This window comes from Prionailurus bengalensis, chromosome A2 (assembly GCF_016509475.1).
Source record: "Prionailurus bengalensis isolate Pbe53 chromosome A2, Fcat_Pben_1.1_paternal_pri, whole genome shotgun sequence".
In the NCBI taxonomy this organism is placed as follows: domain Eukaryota; kingdom Metazoa; phylum Chordata; class Mammalia; order Carnivora; family Felidae; genus Prionailurus; species Prionailurus bengalensis.
Window position 1 is genome coordinate 117,994,901 of NC_057348.1, and position 18,370 is coordinate 118,013,270.

Below are 18,370 nucleotides of genomic sequence, written 5' to 3' on the forward strand. Positions count from 1 at the left end.
GCCTGACATATAATAGCTTCCTAATAGATATTTGTTGCATGAATAATTGATAATAATTTGTTGCAGGCAACGTGGATGGAGCTCGTGAATATTATGCTAAGCAAATAAGTCAATTAGAGAAAGACAAATACCATATGATTTCACTCATATGTAGAATTTAAGAAAGAAAACAAACAATCAAAGGGAAGAAAAAAAGAGAGGCAAACCAAGAAACTGACTCTTAACTAGGGAACAAACTGATGGCCGTAAGAGGGGAGGTGGGCGGGGAGATGGTTTAAATAGGTGATGGGGATGAAGGAACGCACCTGTCATGATGAGCACCAGATGTTGTATGTTGAATCACTATATTGTACACCTAAAACTAATATTACACTGTATGTTAACTGGAATTTCAGTAAAAACTTTAAAACAAAAGTTCCTTGTATGAATAATAAGTAGTTGAATTGCTCACGTACAAGTTAGGCTTTTTTCTTTTTTCTTGTCTCATTTCCTTTTAGGTTGCATTTTCTTCACTGCTCCTTTTCCGTTCATTTATTAGAACTTTAAATGACTGGGGCGCCTGTGTGGCTCAGTCAGTTAAGTGTCCAACTTCAGCTCAGGTCATGATCTCCCAGTGCATGAGTTCAAGCCCTGCATCAGGCTCTGTGCTGACAGCTCAGAGCCTGGAGCCTGCTTCGGATTCTGTATGTCTCTCTCTCTCTCTGCCCCTTCCCCACTCATGCTCGCTCTCTCTCTCTCTCTCTCTCTCTCTCTCTCAAAAATAAACATTTTTTAAAAACTAAAGAAAAAAGAATTTTAAATGATTACTTCTGAGTATCTTTAAATTAATGCTGGACCCCCAGGAAATATCAAACAACTAGACTCAAAACCCACATATTTAAAAATGTCTAGACATGTGTATCTACATGTTCTGAGGTTACCATCTCTTACACTTATGCCGTAAGCAATATGTAGAGAGGTTAGATTTTATTATGAATACGAATGACCTTCATCTTGACCTGCCTAATCAAGCTGGGTTTCCAGGAAGAACTAAGATGTAAGGTAAGTTTTGAAAGAAAACACAGGCGGACAAGGGAAGTGAAATGAGGTTATCTGGTATATGAGAGCGTGTCATAGGCAATGTAAAATCAGGAGCAGGACCTGTAAACAGTGGGCTGGGAAAAGGAGCTGGCTTAATTGAAGGAAAGGGTGTGGAGCAGAGAAGGGAAACAAAAGACTTAATGTAAGCCATGGCTGGTACTAGGAGCGAGCAAATTGAATCTTGACCACAGCCTTCCTCTTTTCTAGACCCTCCAAGACTCTTCCACACCCACCGAATCAAAGTCGTGGCTTGAAAGATAACTTCTAAACACTTTCCCCACACAACTACCTAATCGTTAATTCTTTGTTTCACACTCCCTTATGGTGCTCACGCAACTTTCCATATCTGAGTTTATTTTTAAACACGAAGCTCATCACTTTCTTACCGGTGACATTAAACCCTGGTTTTTGTCCTTGCGGATGTCAGCTTTTAAAAATCATACACAGGACACACTGTGGTCCTGTGCTCTTTAGACCTACTTTACCTGTGGTCTTCTTTTTTACAATTTTTTTTAATATATAATATATATATATATTTAATATATAATATATTTAATATACAATTTATTGTCAAACTGGTTTCCATACAACACCCAGGGCTCATCCCAACAGGTGCCCCCCTCAATGCCCATCACCCACTTTCCCCTCCCTCCCGCCCCCCATCAATCCTCAGTTTATTCTCAGTTTTTAAGAGTCTCTTATGGTTTGGCTCCCGCCTTCTCTAACTTTTTTTTTTTCCTTCCCCTCCCCCGTGGTCTTCTGTTAAGTTTCTCAGGATCCACATAAGAGTGAAAACCTGTGGTCTTTAATGAATGAGTGGGAGCAGAGGAGAATGTCATTTCCTGGGAAATGTCTTGCTTGAGATGACTAACCTACCAGAGGGAAATGGTAACTCAAGTCGGTCCTGTTGCTCACAGTAGATGATCTATCTTTAATGGGGCAAAAGATTGATGATATTAGAGCTTTTCATCACTCAATGTATTACATTTCACAAATTTATTTATTTGAGACTATGCTCGCTGGAGCAGTAATGTTAGATTTTAACGAGGTTTTGGGAGATCAGCCATACTTCAATATACCACTGATAATATGCTGGTTAGTACAATCATCCATTTAAGATTCTGTAGGAATTGCTGTTATTAGCAAAAGAAGTATCATGGAGAGAAAAAGAGTTTCTCTTAACTAACAGACCCCTCTAAATGAAGACTAGATTATTATATTTTCAGACTTCTTATGAGGAGGGCACTTATCTAAGTATTATTCTAGGGAACGCCAAGAAATATAAGGTTTGATACCTACCCTCAAGGAGCTTGTGTGTATAATAAATATATTAATAAAGATAAGTTATAAAGATCCATCCATTTGTCTGCTGAATAAACAATGACATGAAAAGTAACAAGATTTACAGCATGGTGGATAACAACATTAAAAATGCCACAAAGCTGTGTGTGATTCGTTTTCAAACATACGGTGCTGCAGAAGTTAAGAAAAGCAGTGGTCACTTTTGGCGGGGATGGGCAGAAGAGGGTTTCTGGGGAGACGGGATTTGATCTGGGCCTGGAAAGTCAGGAAAATCTGGTTAGGAACTGGACTAAAAGGAGAACATTCCATACAGATGGATATATATGAACAAAAGTCTTGAGAAAAGCAAAGGATGTCTGAGGGAGAAGGAAGAGTAAGCCAGTTTGTTGAAACTGGAGAGTTAGTGCAGCGTAATCAACAGCGGGCTGGAATGTGAGGTTGCCATCAGCCTGTGGAAGATCTCTGAATGCCAAAGGAGTACGCCCTCTGTCCTGTGGGAAGTGGACAGCCATCCAACGTTTTGTGGCAATAGAAGACAGGACTTACGAAACTTCTGAATTTTATGTTTCTTGAAAATATTCTCCCTATTAAGTGAAAAATTAATCCGTTTATAAAGGTGATTTTAAGTTCTTTTGCATATGCCGTCTCCTAACATCAGCTAAGACATTCCTGATAAAAGTGTCGATGCCCAGGACGGTAGAGGACACGGTAAAAATGTATTTAGTACCGTATCATAATACTATGCTGTGTGTAGTATTATACCATTCTATGCCTTAAGATACTGCACTGTGCCCCCTAAATATAGAGAATTTTCAAGGGCCTTTTACTCGTTTCTAATGGGCATCCACTCTATATCTTGGGGCTAATGAGACTATATTAGAAAATATGATGGGGCGCCTGGGTGGCGCAGTCGGTTAAGCGTCCAACTTCAGCCAGGTCACGATCTCGTGGTCCGTGAGTTCGAGCCCCGCGTCAGGCTCTGGGCTGATGGCTCGGAGCCTGGAGCCTGTTTCCGATTCTGTGTCTCCCTCTCTCTCTGCCCCTCCCCCATTCATGCTCTGTCTCTCTCTGTCCCAAAATAAATAAAAAACGTTGAAAAAAAAAAAAAAGAAAATATGATAGATTTGATTGTGGACTGGGTGGATGGAAAAAAAATCAACCAAAAGTGTTATCTTATGCTATGTGAGTGAATTTTTGTCTTTTAAGTCCTTCATTAATTCAACATATTGATTTAAGACAAGGCACCCAGTGCTATATAGGGGACGAAGGTACTGAGATGAAGCATGGGGCGGGAATAAAGAGTGGGTAAGAGTTCATTCTGCTGGATAAAGGGTCTGAGAAGTGGGAATGGGAGTGGAAAGGTGGATGTTAAGTCACATCATGGAAGGGCCAGTGAGCTTGGCCTCGATCCCCTAAGCTGTGAAGACCCACAAAGGCTACTGAGCAAGGGTAACTGTGACCATGTCATGTTTGAGGAAGATCAATCTGTTGGCAGTGCATAGAACAGATTATCAAATTGGTTGGTGAGACAGACAGACACAGGGGAAGTGGGGAGAGCACTTAGGAGCTCTGATAATGACTCAGGTTGAGGAACTGTTGAAGCCTGAGTGAGCGGAGCACTGGAGATGATGAATGATGCTTTGGAGGCAGAATCAGTAGCAACTGGCAACTGACTGGATCCGGGGAGTAGGGATCAAGGAACAAATCAAGGATGGTTTTGAGTTTTATTTTTTAAAACCTGCATGACTATTAATGCTATTAATAGAAATAGAAAAGAAAGGATAAAGAGCCATAAGGCAGATGATGGATTTGATCTTAGATAGGAGTTTGACATGATGGCCACAAGTCACTTGAAATATGAGGCCAAAGCTCAAAGGAGAGGTCAGACGTGAAGATAAAATTTGATTGGTCCATTACCCTTTCTGGTGTCTTTGGTACACGTGTGCCAGTAAGTGCTTACTTGATAGCTAAGGACAAAGCGATTCTCACAAGTTTCTGCTGAGAGGCGGTATAGGTATTGGCTAAGAGTCAGAATGCCTAGGCTCAAGTCCTAATTCCACCACTTGGTTTCCCTACCTATAAAATAGAGGTAGTAATAATACCTAGGCCATAAAATATTGATACTTAGTAAATGAGAAAATACTTAGGAAAGTACCTGGAACACACTAAGAGTTAACTTCTACTGTTATAATTATCATATCACCTTTTAAATCATTTGATGAACTAGCTACTCAGTGAAGACATTTTGTTTGGCTCTAAATGTTTAGATGTTAGTCTAGATGATTTCCTTTGCCTACCTCTTCAATCCCATTCTAACCTCTGAGGGGCTACCAGTGGTTCTTGAACACCTCAGCATTCTCTAGCCTCAGGGCCTTTGCATTGATGTTCCCTGTGCCTAGAAAGTGCTTCGTTTGACTTTCTGCATTTACCAGTTTTATCCAAGAAGCTCGTTTAAATGCCACGTCTTCTTTTTTTTTTTTTTTTTACATTTATTTATTTTTGACGGCATGCATGAGTGGGAGGGACAGAGAGAGAGAGAGAGAGAGAGAGAGAGAGAGAATCGCAAGCAGGCTCCGCTGACAGCACGGAGCCTGAGGTGGGGCTCGAACCCATTGAACCGTGAGATCATGATCTGAGCCGAAACCAAGAGTTGGGCGCTCAACTGACTGAGTCACCCAGGTGCCCCTAAATGCCACCCCTTCCTTGACCACAGACTATAAAACAGTTACTCCTCCCATATCATCTTCTGATCTTTATAGCACTTGCTATAAACCATAATTATCTTAATAGAGACAACGTCTGCCTTTTTTATGCCGAAACCCCCCACAGCTAGAATAGAACCTGGTATGTAATGGGCTTTCAATAAATATTTGTTGAATCCATTAATTGGATGCATAATATTAAGAATGTATAATGAGAAGACAAAGTACAAGCAAAAAGCTTCACTGTTAAAGAAATAATGGATAAACAGAAAAACAATCAGTAAACATCAGGAAATGAGGAAATCTAAAACAGTGCTGAGATGCTTAGGTATAAATATTACATATAACAGGAAAACAAGATGGCAAAAGCCAAAAGAGGAGAGAATTTCAAGAAGAAAGGGGTGGTCAGCAAAATAAAATTTCTGGAGGTGAATTTGAGGACAGAAACTGATGACTGAGAGAGTGCTGGTGACTTTAAGGAAGCTGTTTTAGTTAAGGGATAATACAAAATCATGGGGCGCCTGGGTGGCTCAGTCAGTGGAGCATCCAACTCTTGATTTCGGCTCAGGTCAGAGTCCCAGCGGTGTGGGATCAAGCCCCAGGTCTGGCTCTGCACTGGGTCTGGACGCTGCTTAAGATATTCTCCCTTCCTCTCTCCCTCTCTCTCTCTTCCTCTGACCCTCCCCCCAGCATGCATGCTCTTTCTCTCTCTCTTTATAATAATAATAAAAAAGAATACAAAATCAAATTGCCAGGGATGAAAGGGTGAGCAGGTGAGGATACAATGGCTCTCCCATGAATTTTTATGCTAAAGAGAAATGGAGTTAGGTTGTATCTCCTTGCACCAGGATCAGGAATACGGAAAACAGCCCGGACAAGGAGCCAGGAAGTTTGGGATCTTGTTCCAAAGAGACCTCCTCATGCCACTCTGCATCTAAATTTCCTTATTTGTCTATGAGAAAAATTATCTGCCCCATCTCAGCTCCTGCATTAAGAAATCAAGGGGCTAACAGAGACACAGGTACAAGAAGTTGTTACTTCTTTGTAAAAATTCCAAATCAGTTCTAATAAAGGGGGACAAATCTATAAAAGAAAGTCTTGTTTGAAACAAAATCAAAGCAAAATTTCACTTGAGCTTAAGACTGGATTTTTTTCCCCCACTTTGTTTGAAGGCTTGCATTTACTCCACTGCAGCACGTGCTGAGGCCAGATACGAAGAGTGCTTATATTTATCACTGACATTTTGTTGAACTTGTCCATTCTTATTCATCACTGCTTTAAAGTAAGCAGCTGAGTACTCTTAGGAAGTTGATATTCCCAGCTGACCTATCTGCAAAAATAGCGAAGCCTGATGCTCTCTTGCTGTGTCTGTCTCTATAGACGTGTGTGTTCATGCAGGTATATGGATGTGTGTGTATTTTTTTCCCCCTGGGGCCTAAAGAAGCAAATAAGTTTTTGTAAAGCTACTATAAACTTTATCATATTCTATCTTCTGAAAACATGGAGGAATGAAAAACAAAAGCAGGCTCTGATCTGTGTATATTCTACTTGGAAAGTGACTCGTATCTGCAGAATGAAGACTACAGTTAAAAAGGGTGATACGATGGGGCGCCTGGGTGGCGCAGTCGGTTAAGCGTCCGACTTCAGCCAGGTCACGATCTCGCGGTCCGTGAGTTCGAGCCCCGCATCAGGCTCTGGGCTGATGGCTCGGAGCCTGGAGCCTGTTTCCGATTCTGTGTCTCCCTCTCTCTCTGCCCCTCCCCCGTTCATGCTCTGTCTCTCTCTGTCCCAAAATAAATAAACGTTGAAAAAAAAAATTTAAAAAAAAAAAAAAAGGGTGATATGAGGGGTGCCCAGGGGGCTCAGTTGGTTGAGCGTCTGACTTCGGATCAGGTCATGATCTCACAGTTCGTGAGTTCAAGCCCCGCATCGGACTCTGTGCTGACATCTCGGAGCCTGGTTCCTGCTTCAGATTCTGTGTCTCCCTCTCTCTCTGCCCCATCCCCACTCATGCTCTGTCTCTGTCTTAAAAATAAGTAAAACATTAGGAAAAAAAAAAAAAGGTGATACGAAGGTGATTAGAAGCTGTACCTTGAAGCTAACCCTTGAGATTTCTTGATGCTAAAAATAGAGTGCTCAGTTATGTATAGATATAAAGCTTACAATGTGAATATTTCCCCTTCTGGCACAGATTTAGAGTTCTTCATCTAAGATTCACAGAAAAATCTTAATGGCCCAGGCTCATGAGTGTAATTTTTCTTCTTGTTTTATAAATGCCAACATTTTGGTCTGATTAGAGTGGCTGACATTTGCTTATCTTCTGGTTCAAAATTTTAAACATTCTGATTCTCCTAATGATTATATTATTAGAATAGTGTGTTCTAATAATTATTCTAATGGTTCCCTAGGCAATGTAAACATAAATATGTGAGTCTAAAAATTTACGATTTGGTGGCTAAATAATCCAGACCACCAATAATTTACAATGAGTCTATTTGGTTCTTTGAAAGAGAAATCTGATCTTTTTTCATAGCGTCCTTTTCACTTATTAGAGTTTTTATTCCTTCTTTTGTCTCTTTAATCGCTGCATTTATTTTACAGCCTTTTTTCATCTTTTTTTATAGTTCTCTCAGCTCCAGCTCATTAGGAATTGATTTTCTCATGTGTTTTACTCACCACCATATCCCTCTAAATAGAGTTTTTAAGGCCCATGTCACGAGTTTTTATTTGTACTATTTGCATTGTCTCTCACAACTACATATTCTGTGATTTCCACTGACTCGTAGGCTATTCAGAAGTTTGTTTTTCAGCCCCCGAACACAGGGGCGTGGGTATTTTCAACTACCTTCTTAGTGTTGGTTTCTAATTAAGTTTCATTGCAGTTAAAGAACACAGTCTGTATGATATAGATTCATAGAAACTTGTTGAGATTTTTATTGTGAACTCACATGGTCAATCTCCATAACTATTCTATGTGTACTAAATATCTTTTTGGATAGACTAGATTGTTCATCAATCTTTTTTGGTTTAGATCTTTCATACGGTTAGTAATATTCTGCCTCCTTGGCCTACCAGTTTCTGAAAGTGGTATGTAAAAATCTCCCACTATAATTGAAGATTTGCCAAATTTATCTTCTAAGTTTTTGGTTATGCAGTTACGTGCATTTAAGCTTTATCTTATTTTTACCATTATTATGTAGGGTCCTTCTCCAGTCCTATTAATGCTTTATGCCCTAAATTTTACACTGTCTAGTGTTTAATGTGGATAGTAGCTTTGTTTGAATATGACTGCCTGGTTTATTTATTTCCATTCTCTTACTTGGAAAATTTCTATGTGGTTTCATTTCAGAAATAGCTCCTGTAAATTGCTAGATCAAAAAAAAAAATCCAATGTGATAATTTGTCCTTTATTAGATTGAGTTAATCAAGTTCTATTTATTGTAATTACTTTTAAAATTTGGGCTTATTTTTACCATCTTTTCTCTTTGCTCTTTCTTTCTTTCTCCTGCCTTCTTTTGGATTTGAAATTTTTTTTTTTTTCCTGTGATCATCTTTTATTTCCCCTCTGCTGCTTTGGGAATCCCAAGATTGCATTCCTATTTCTTTAGAACTTACTTGGAAATTTTAACATGCATTTCCTAACAAAGACTACGGTTACTCAGTGTTTTTCTCTTCTCTCCTCCTGCACAACACTTAGCATGCTTTCACTGTCTCACATCTCCCACTTGCCCCAGGTCAATTTTTTTTTAATGTTTATTTATTTATATTGGGAGAAGAGGGCAGAGATGAGGGGCAGAGAGAGAGAGTGGGGAGAGAGAGAATCTCAAGCAAGCTCTGCACAGTCAACACAGAGCCCTATGCAGGGCTCCAATTCATGAACCGTGAGATCACGACTGAACTGAAATCAAGAATCGAAGCTTAACCGACTGAGCCACCCAGGCGCCTCGTCCCAGATAAATTTTTTTAACTGTGAGCTAAATTTAGTCTTACTTCTTAAATTAAATTAAGAAAAAAAAAAAAAGCTCGTTTAAGAGTAATCTGTAGTTAAAGTTACTGACACATGTTGCCCATGTCTATGTTCTTGTTTCTTGCATTGCCACTTCTCCTGTGTCTGCTTGCCTTTTGGCTAACGTACCCAGGCAGGGGCGGAACCGGGATTCAAATGTAGGTTTGCCTTCAAAGTCCTTGCTCTCGATAACAGCAAATTAACTGGTCACAGATATAGGGAAAGGTATTCTGTGTGTGCAGGGCAGGGGGGCAGAGCCAGAAGATAAAGGGCAGCTGGAGAGGAAGAGGGGAGGAGCAGGACGGTCTGAGAGAAGGTGTCACAATAGTTCTGAAACTATACCCTGGAAGACAGGATTCCTGTATCAGAAAAGCCAGTACAACAAACTCATGAGACATGAAAAGAGCGTATATACATAAGACATAAGTAAACACAGGGAACTGAGGGTGCAATAGTGAGTCAAGGCTCGGGCCAGAAAGGGAAAGCATAGCTGCACCCCTTTAGGACCCATGTAGGAATGACAGGGGGGTTCCTAGAACCTGTATACAGTGTCTGGTGCTCAAGATATTTATGGAAGGAAAGAAATGAGAGTTTCCCAAAGATGTTTCCAATGGGGCGCCTGGGTGGCGCAGTCGGTTAAGCGTCCGACTTCAGCCAGGTCACGATCTCGCGGTCCGTGAGTTCGAGCCCCGCGTCGGGCTCTGGGCTGATGGCTCAGAGCCTGGAGCCTGTTTCCGATTCTGTGTCTCCCTCTCTCTCTGCCCCTCGCCCATTCATGCTCTGTCTCTCTCTGTCCCAAAAATAAATAAACGTTGAAAAAAAAATTAAAAAAAAAAAAAAGAAATGAAAGCAAGGAAGAAAACAAAGGATGGAAATAGAAAAGGGAAGGGAGGGGGAAAAACGAAGGAGAAAAGGAAGAAAATAATAGTAGGAAGGAAAATGAAAGGAAATAAAGTCAAAAAAAGGAAATGAAATAAACGATCTTATTTTATTTTTGTAATGTTTATTTTTGAGAGAGAGAGAGAGCCAGAGTGTGAGCAGGAGAGGCAGAGAGAGACAGAGAGACAGAGAGGCAGAGAATCTGAAGCAGGCTCTGGGTTCTGAGCTGTCAGCTCAGAGCCCGACGCGGGGCTCAAACCCACAAACCGTGAGATCATGACCTGAGCCGAAGTTAGATGCTCAACCGACTGAGCCACCCAGGCGCCCGTAAAGGATCTTATTTTACAAAGATCTGTATATGCATCTGTATGTTTGTAAATGGGAAAGAAAAGACAAAAGATGCATATCAAACCATTAATGTTTACGTCGGGCAGAGGGTTTGTCTTGTGCACATCAGCCATGTTTAAGGTTTTCCCAGTGAGCATGCGTTGTTGGAAAATCAATATTTAGAAGCTAAAAGTCGGCAGTAGCAAAAAGGAGATGAAGAGAGAATAAGGAAGAAGCACCTGGTGTGGCTTGTTGTGAAGCACACTCACGTGAGCCCGTTCTCACTATCCCTCATGGGGCTGCCTCACTGCCTCCTTGCCCACCTCCAGGGACACAAACTGTCTTCCCGCCATCTCGAGCCCATGAACCTCTGCAAAGTCCAGGCCCAAGAAGGGAGAAGGGAGAGAAGTCCCACAGGAGCCAAACTTCAGGCGGCCCTGGAATTGCTCGGCCCTGCATTCTCCCAGGAGGCCTGACTCCCTTTCAGAAGACCCAATCCTCACCCACTGGTCTCATTTCAGCTGCAAAAGAGCAGCCTTATCAGAGTATTATAAGCCAAGTATCTGTATGAGAGAGACACATATGCAGTATCGAAAAAAAAGACTCTTCCTTCACAGATTATGCTCACGAAAATAGAGGAAAGGCTTCCCTCCTTTGTCATCTTTCACGGTTTTCTCATTATGCTAAGACTGACAGAAGTTCAATCCCTTGAAGGAAAGAGTGACAGACGAGTCCATTTTGTCCTCTGTAACCCAGAACCGCTGTATGTAATCCTAGTCTTCTATACGTAAGAAAACATGTATGTTTATGTATATGTTTACGTATATGTTTATGGCCCATGTTGTGGCCATAAAAACAAACTCCTACACGGAGCATGGGTATGGGTTTCTATCACTCGAGAGATACAGATAAGAAGGCAATAAACCGAAAGCTTTCTATTACATGCGTGTGGCTGGGGGTTTTTGAACCTCAACACTATTGACATTTCGGGCCAGATAATTCTCTGTTGTGGCGGCTGCCCTGCACCCTGCACATTAGCAGCAACCCTGTCCTCTCCCCACTCGATGTTTGTAACACACACACACACACACACACACACACACACACACACCAGCTGCGGCAACCAAAAATGCCTCCGAAATCATTATAGGTACCCGGAGGGCCAAAACTTCTGGTGGCTGAGGACCACTGATGGAGCTCCCAGTTGCAAAAATGGGTTAGTTTATCTTTCTACCAGTAGACATTTATGCTTTGCAGGTATTCTGGGTTTTGAGATGTGCTGCAATGCCAACAGCAAGGTGGAGAAAAAGCTACGTGATAGTCACAACTGTATTTATTCCACAGCTTCATGCCATATCATGAAACAGGCAACATAAACAACACGAAAGTCACATCTATATTCAGCAAAGACCAAAACATAAACAATTGAAAGTGTGCAGTGACCCTAACTTATAGATGTTCTCCCTTACAGTGATGTTAATATCAGAGACTCCAGACTCCCCTATATTCTTGATATTAACTTTGTAATAGGAGTGATAAGGATTCAGCAGGAAAGCAAAGCTAAAATGTATCTTGGGCGGGGGTTGGGACCACTTACTGATTAATGTCATTCGTGTCTACTTGCCAGAAACTGCTTCAGATTTAAGTAACCAAACACTGTTCTTTTTTATGTATCCGTAATAGTTTGAAAAATATGTATCTATAGCTGCATTTTACTTTATATTCCATTTTAGATACAGACACTGGAATGGATACATTTTAAATGTATTTGAATGACCAAAGGATAAAAATATCCTTTGCTTCTGGCTCAGAATAGTTCAATCTGTCATTACAAAAAAAAAAAAAAAATGAATTAACACTTAAAAAATAGGTTAATGGAATTAGAAATTCGTCTTCCTGTTTTATGTTGCCCTGTCTCTTCCCAGTCCACTTGCCAGAAGAATTTCAAAGGCAACTCCCCTGTAGCTGTAGAGCTATAGATTTAATAGGCTAATGGGCGGTTACCGTTCTTGTTATTGGGCTGATTCTTCTATTCAGTCTCTATCTTTAGAAAGTCTTAATTGTTGTCGCTACACAATTTCCTGACATTAAAGGGGGGAAAAAATCAAGTGACATGGTAACTAGAAGAGAAAGGCAAGCTGTGACGATCTCTGCAGCAATTTCTCAAGCCCTGTTTCCTCTTTGAAGATTCAAAAATCAAATAAAAACGATTCTTCTGTATTTCTAATGAAAGCAATGAGCACTGACTTCTGAAATCTGTTCTAAGCCAAATGAACTCCTTACCGTGTTATGAAACAGTAAACACGCTTTGATCAATGTATTAGCTGTGCAAACACAAATATGCTATAGTAATACCACAATGTAAGCAAACCTGACTGACCTAGGCTAAGGCGTCCTAAGCCATAAGAGATGTTGAAGCCATTAGTGTATGTGACGAAAAGCCAGATGGCTTTACCACTCCGCAGAAATGGCACTTTCAACTCTTGCAGAAGAGTTGCATATGCATAAATCCCCTAAACACCAAGAAATCTTACAAATTTATTCTTATTCTTTTGTGAAGTTACTTAAAAATTAATGAACAAGAAATGAAAGAGAAGCTCCTGTAATAAAGTTAGAAGATTCTCACTGAAAAACAATTACAAGGCAACTATTTACAGTCCCACAGAACCAAACATTTTTTTCAAGGGATATTTTGCAATGCGATTTTTTAAACAATGTTTTCTTCTTATCATTAAGACTGAAACACGACAGGTTTACTTACATTTAAAAAATATATTTTTTAGAGTGAGAGCTCTACTTTCTCAGAAAAAGAACCTTGTGATTTACAGTAGCACACTGAAAACTTCGATTTTTCTTCATATGTGTACGCCTCATCTTTCAACTAAGGGGATTGGTTTTCAACCATATGTAATAGAAAAGTGCGTTGAAATGGTAGCAGGAATTAATTCTTGGAATTTAACCAGTCAGACTTCAGAGAGACGTAGTTTTGGGTCCAGAACCGGAAAAATACCCACAGTTTGCGAGTGCGTTCACTGCCCCTCCCCTGTTCTCACCTCCTCTCCAAATTATATTCGTATTTCACAGAGGGGAAGGCAACTACCTCAATGTTTATCCTGAATGGGACATCCTTTTTTTTAAGAAAGAAAAGTGACTTTCAAGTTTTAGTCCAAGAAACAAAACCAAACAACAAAAAAAAAACCCTCACACTCGGAGAGACGACTTGAGGACTTTCGCTAAGAAAAATCCCCTCTGCAGCGGCTGGCTCCAACTGGACAAGCCTGTGCCGTGCAGATGTTGAAGCGGCTCTCAGGTGCACTGGGGAAGCAAGAAGAAGTAGACGATCCACAGCCGCCTACGCCGGCTTCCTTCCCAGGGGCACTGTTGCAGGGTCTATGGAGCTCAATCACTTTGTACGGCAACTGGGATCCCAGGCAGGGGCAAGGAATCCCAGAGCAGCTTAGATTTCTTCCAGCACCTCTGCAAGAAGGAAGACTCCTTAAGGAGTAACGGTTATTTCCAACAATTATGTGGCCCTCGGCCAAAAAAAAAAGAAAAAAAAAGGGATGAAGCAGCATATCTGCAGTGAGAGAAAACACAAGATGTTTTCATCCTTTCAAGATTTCAAGCCACCTAAAGGAGAGCTTCCTTGGACCTTTGTTATGAAAGGTGGGGAGGGGGAGGGATGGTGGGGACAGGATGGTCAAGTTGAAGAAACACAGAACTTAATTAACAGACAGTCCGACCGCTGTAACGTAACCCATTCATTTGCAGGGCTTTAAAGGAATACAATGTGTACGACAGTAATACCACGTTCAAGGGCACTGCACGCTTCCATTTTACATCAGTATACATTCTCACAAGCTCTTTCGGACATTTTTCAAACTCAAATAACTGTATTAACGATATGGTGTGACTAAAAACAAGCAGCCAGAAAATATTCTTCCTGACTTGAGGATAACTAATGCTATGGCAGATGCCATTTCCCTAGGATAAATCAGAAAGGAAAAGGCTATAAACATATAGCCCCATTAAAATAATAAAAATGTCCAGATTACTATTCCCCACAAACTTGTGCTTTTAGACTAATCATCTTCCATGGGCAGTAAAAAACAATATGTAGATGCATATTTGAGTCGTTTCTGTAGTACTTGAATTTATAATACCATTACAATCATTAATTCTTACTTGATCAGAAAACCATTCTTACATCCTCATATAAGCACTTGTAAGAATTTACTGGATATAGGGGTGCCTGAGTGGCTCAGTCGGTTAAGCGTCCGACTTCGGCTCAGGTCATGATCTCACGGTTTGTGAGTTGGAGCCCCGCATCAGGCTCTGGGCTGACAGCTCAGAGCCTGGAGCCCGCTTCAGATTCTGTGTCTCCCTCTGTCTGCCCCTCCGCTGATTGTACTCTGTCTCTTGCATTGTCTCGAAAATAAATAAACATTAAAAACAAATTAAAAAAAAAGAATTTACTGGATACAATAATGAAAACGATAACGATGATGTTACAATTTATTGTGCAGGCTTGTCATAATTCAAGCACAGTGCTGAGAGTTTCAGACACAGTCACCTCACTCCCCTCACAGTGATATTATCCCTATTTTATTGATGAAGAAAAAAGGAATTTTATAGATGAAGATGAAGAATTATAGATGAGGGAGAAGACAAGGGTTAAGGTCCCTGAGGTAGTAAATGGCACAGCCCAAATTTAAACTTTGACTCTAAGGTCCATGCGCTAGTTATTACTATGCTCCACTGACTTCACTGAAAATGATATTTGCACGTTAATTTGGAACATTTTAAGCATTTCTGAAACCAATTTTAAAGGTTTATCCTACGTTGTCAAATCATTCGATTCAGAGAAAAACAACTTCTCCACGTGAGATGTTGGTTAAATCTCACTTACATTGTTCATAATCCCTTTTTCTTCTCTACTGATTTTTTAATAGCTAGAAAAAAGCTCATTTCAACCTCTAGTTTTAGTAATGCAGTGATTCCCTGAATGCGTTCCCACTCTAGGTACCCTAAGTTCCAGATGCCTATCTTTCTGTGTCCTGCTTGATCCTCAACACTACAAGTCAAACAGCTAATAGAGAATTAATTTTATGTTATGTAAGAGATGCCGAGGCATATAAACACTCAACAATGCCTGCAAATGCAGAAAAAGAAAACCTATCCATATCGATGATAAAATATCAAGCAAGAAAATTTCAAGCCTCAAAGGCTTTTGTTGATAGTTTGACAATATTCTTCTAAGACAGTGCAATTCGCCACAGCAGAGAGAAATATACGAGGCAGAAGTTGTTGACATATGGGGTGTGCATAGAACTTCTGGTTAATGCAAGTTCCAAGATATATAAATAAAAAACGATGTGTGAGTTGGTGGGAAAAAACTGTAAGGCAAGTCGATTTTTTAATTAAAAAATTATGTCGCGTAAACAATGCTAATGAGCCAAAAGTCCCATGAGATTAGGACTGTCTCTGCTTCATTTTAACATCCCACTCACTTTCCATGAGTGTACATCCATGCGCTTGAAATACCTCAAGCAGAACCCTTTTCATAAAATAGGGTTTTGAGGGATTTTCTTTGTCCTTGTTTTTAATAGCTCACCATGTTCCGCTCCAGTTGTCAACCTGATGATATATATGACATTGGGGGGGAGGGAGAAAAAATGAAACAAGCCTTAAAATCCTTAAATGAATCACCGGACGATAAATACCTGGAAGTTCTTCATAAATTTCATCATCAGGTGGCTGGCTGCTGGTTGGCAGAGGATGGTCCACGTCATCATACAATTCCCCTCTTTCGTCGTTGTCTTCAGGAATAACATCAGATCCCATGTCTGAAAAAACGTGGTTCATCAGGCAAATTTTTTAAGAACGCAAACGTGGTTTTCAAAACCTTACTTTCTAAACTGATGCAGCCCTACAGAGTCACGACATTATCATATGCCATATCCTTAACTTGGAACATTGTTAAAAAAAAAAAATGATCACTACACAAATGTGTGAATTGCAAAGTTGCCAGTTGGTACTTAGAGAAGAAACACTTTTATAGCTCTGAAGTGCACCATCATGTTCCCTCGGTCGTCTCATAGGAGCCAATGACCTTTTATACTTGAAAATCCAAATTCATTCAGTTATTCCGTATCGAAAGACTGCCGTGACTAGTCCGATTGATTGCTCTTACCGCGTAATACAAATTTCAGCTGCTGTACCCACTGCTCAGCATCTTTGGGAGACGCTGCTGTGAACTGATAAAAAAATAAACAAGAGTAAGAAAAATCCCCACGGTGGAAATATGAAAGGCATGTCACACTCTTATCACTTCTTTAAGACCATTAGTAATTCTTTTCATGTCTCGTACTACTTTTCTTGCAAGGATGCTCCTTATAATGTACAGTTAATTTTGACAAATTTACGTAATTGAAGCAGAGGATGATGGATTTGAAACTCTGATCAGCAGCTGGCAGCTGTGCAGGAAAAAAAGCTGCTTCTCTTCATCAATGTCAAAGACAGAACTGATGAACAAAATTTGCCCTTGACAATTAGAAGACACCCATGAATTTCTTTAGACTGCCGGGTACACTTTTCTTAAAAATGTTCTTGTCAGATTCCAACACACTACCTGACAACTTAATTAACTGGCTTTCAACTGCAATCTCAGATATTTAAAACTTATTAAACATACATTCCATATTGATGCTAGCTGATAGCTCTCGAATCACAGAGCTGATATGTGCCTTTAACTTCATTTTCTCCCACAACCCTAAGCAATACAGTATGCATTAACGCTCGGATATTTTTCTTTTGATAATTTTACTCTTTCTGCTATGTAATTCTTTTAAGTAATCACACAGTTCTATTAAAACAGATATAAAATGCAACATGTGAAGTAGTTGATAAATTACATATTCGCTTGTTCACTTTCGAGAAGGTATCACTTGAACGAATCTGAATTTTTTTAAAAAAAATGTACTTCCTCTTATATGAATGTTCACTGTATAAAGATCAGTATTTTTTATTGTTATTAACATGTCAGGGAGGGTTGTTTTAACAAAATGTTAATGTCTTTATAAATGAAATCAGGACCTTTTATCAACTTAATTTCAAAACAACACAAAAACTCCAACCTGATAGATCCGTTTATCAGGAGCAGAGATTTCAAAACAGCAATCCTTCTTTGCATCCTTCCTGAGAGTGTTATTCATTCTGACATTGTAGCCGTCTATTGCGAATTCACCTTTCTGTTGCTTGTCTGTTGAAGATAAAACGAAAGTCAGACTTTCCTTTACTGCAGTGAATATAAATGCCCAGTTGATTATCTTTTATTTAGATTTTCTTTGTCAATTCTTGGAAGGGGTTATGCTTTGTTCGTATTGTTTTCATAGTATTTCATGTTTAAAATAATATTTCTAGCTAACACTTTTAATTCTAAAATTACAGAACTATTGGGGATGGTTGGGTTTAAAAAGGATATCTTAGGGAATGAGAGGAAGACGTCTGCAGACGTCTTATACAGTCTTATTTTTATACAGTCTTATTCAGAAGGAAGTATGGAAATAGGATACTTACGTGTAGGGAAAATCCAAAAACGGGAACTCAGAACTTGCTGGAAAAACCTGCTACAAATCCATGGCTCTCTCAGATTTATGAGCCAGTGGGGAAGCCTGGAGTCGAAAACTCACTGGGCTTTTTTTACCACCATCCCTTCTCATTACCGCCTTCCAACATCCCACCTCTGAAAAGCTCTAAATCACAGGTTTTCTCCCAAAAAAAGTCTCCTAAATTGGTCCAAACTGAAATTTTATAAACCGTAAATTTAAAAAGCAAAGCAAAGCACCTGGGTGGCTCAGTCTGTGGAGCATCCGACTCTTGATTTCAACTCAGGTCATGATTCCAGGTCACAGGATCAAGCCATGCTTAGCCACGCTTAGCGCAGAGCCTACTTGGAATTCTCTGTCTCTCTCTCTCTCTGTCTCTCTGTCTCTCTCTCCCCTCTCCCCCTACCCTGCTCACACACTGTCTCTCTCTAAAATAAAAAAAGTAAACATAAAAAGAATTGATTTAA

General features: G+C 40.0%; 1 protein-coding gene across 2 annotated transcripts in view; it reads right to left on the minus strand.

Moving 5' to 3' along the window:
* The window catches only part of SKAP2 (src kinase associated phosphoprotein 2), a 182,127-nt gene that overhangs the window by 42,411 nt on the left and 121,346 nt on the right, over positions 1-18,370 (minus strand). For both annotated transcript variants that reach the window (XM_043589138.1, XM_043589137.1), the window contains exons 7-9: positions 17,433-17,557; positions 16,490-16,553; positions 16,020-16,142 (exon numbers count right to left, since the gene is read on the minus strand). In XM_043589138.1, the coding sequence (XP_043445073.1) occupies positions 16,020-16,142; positions 16,490-16,553; positions 17,433-17,557 (312 nt within the window). The remainder of the gene's footprint in view (positions 1-16,019; positions 16,143-16,489; positions 16,554-17,432; positions 17,558-18,370) is intronic.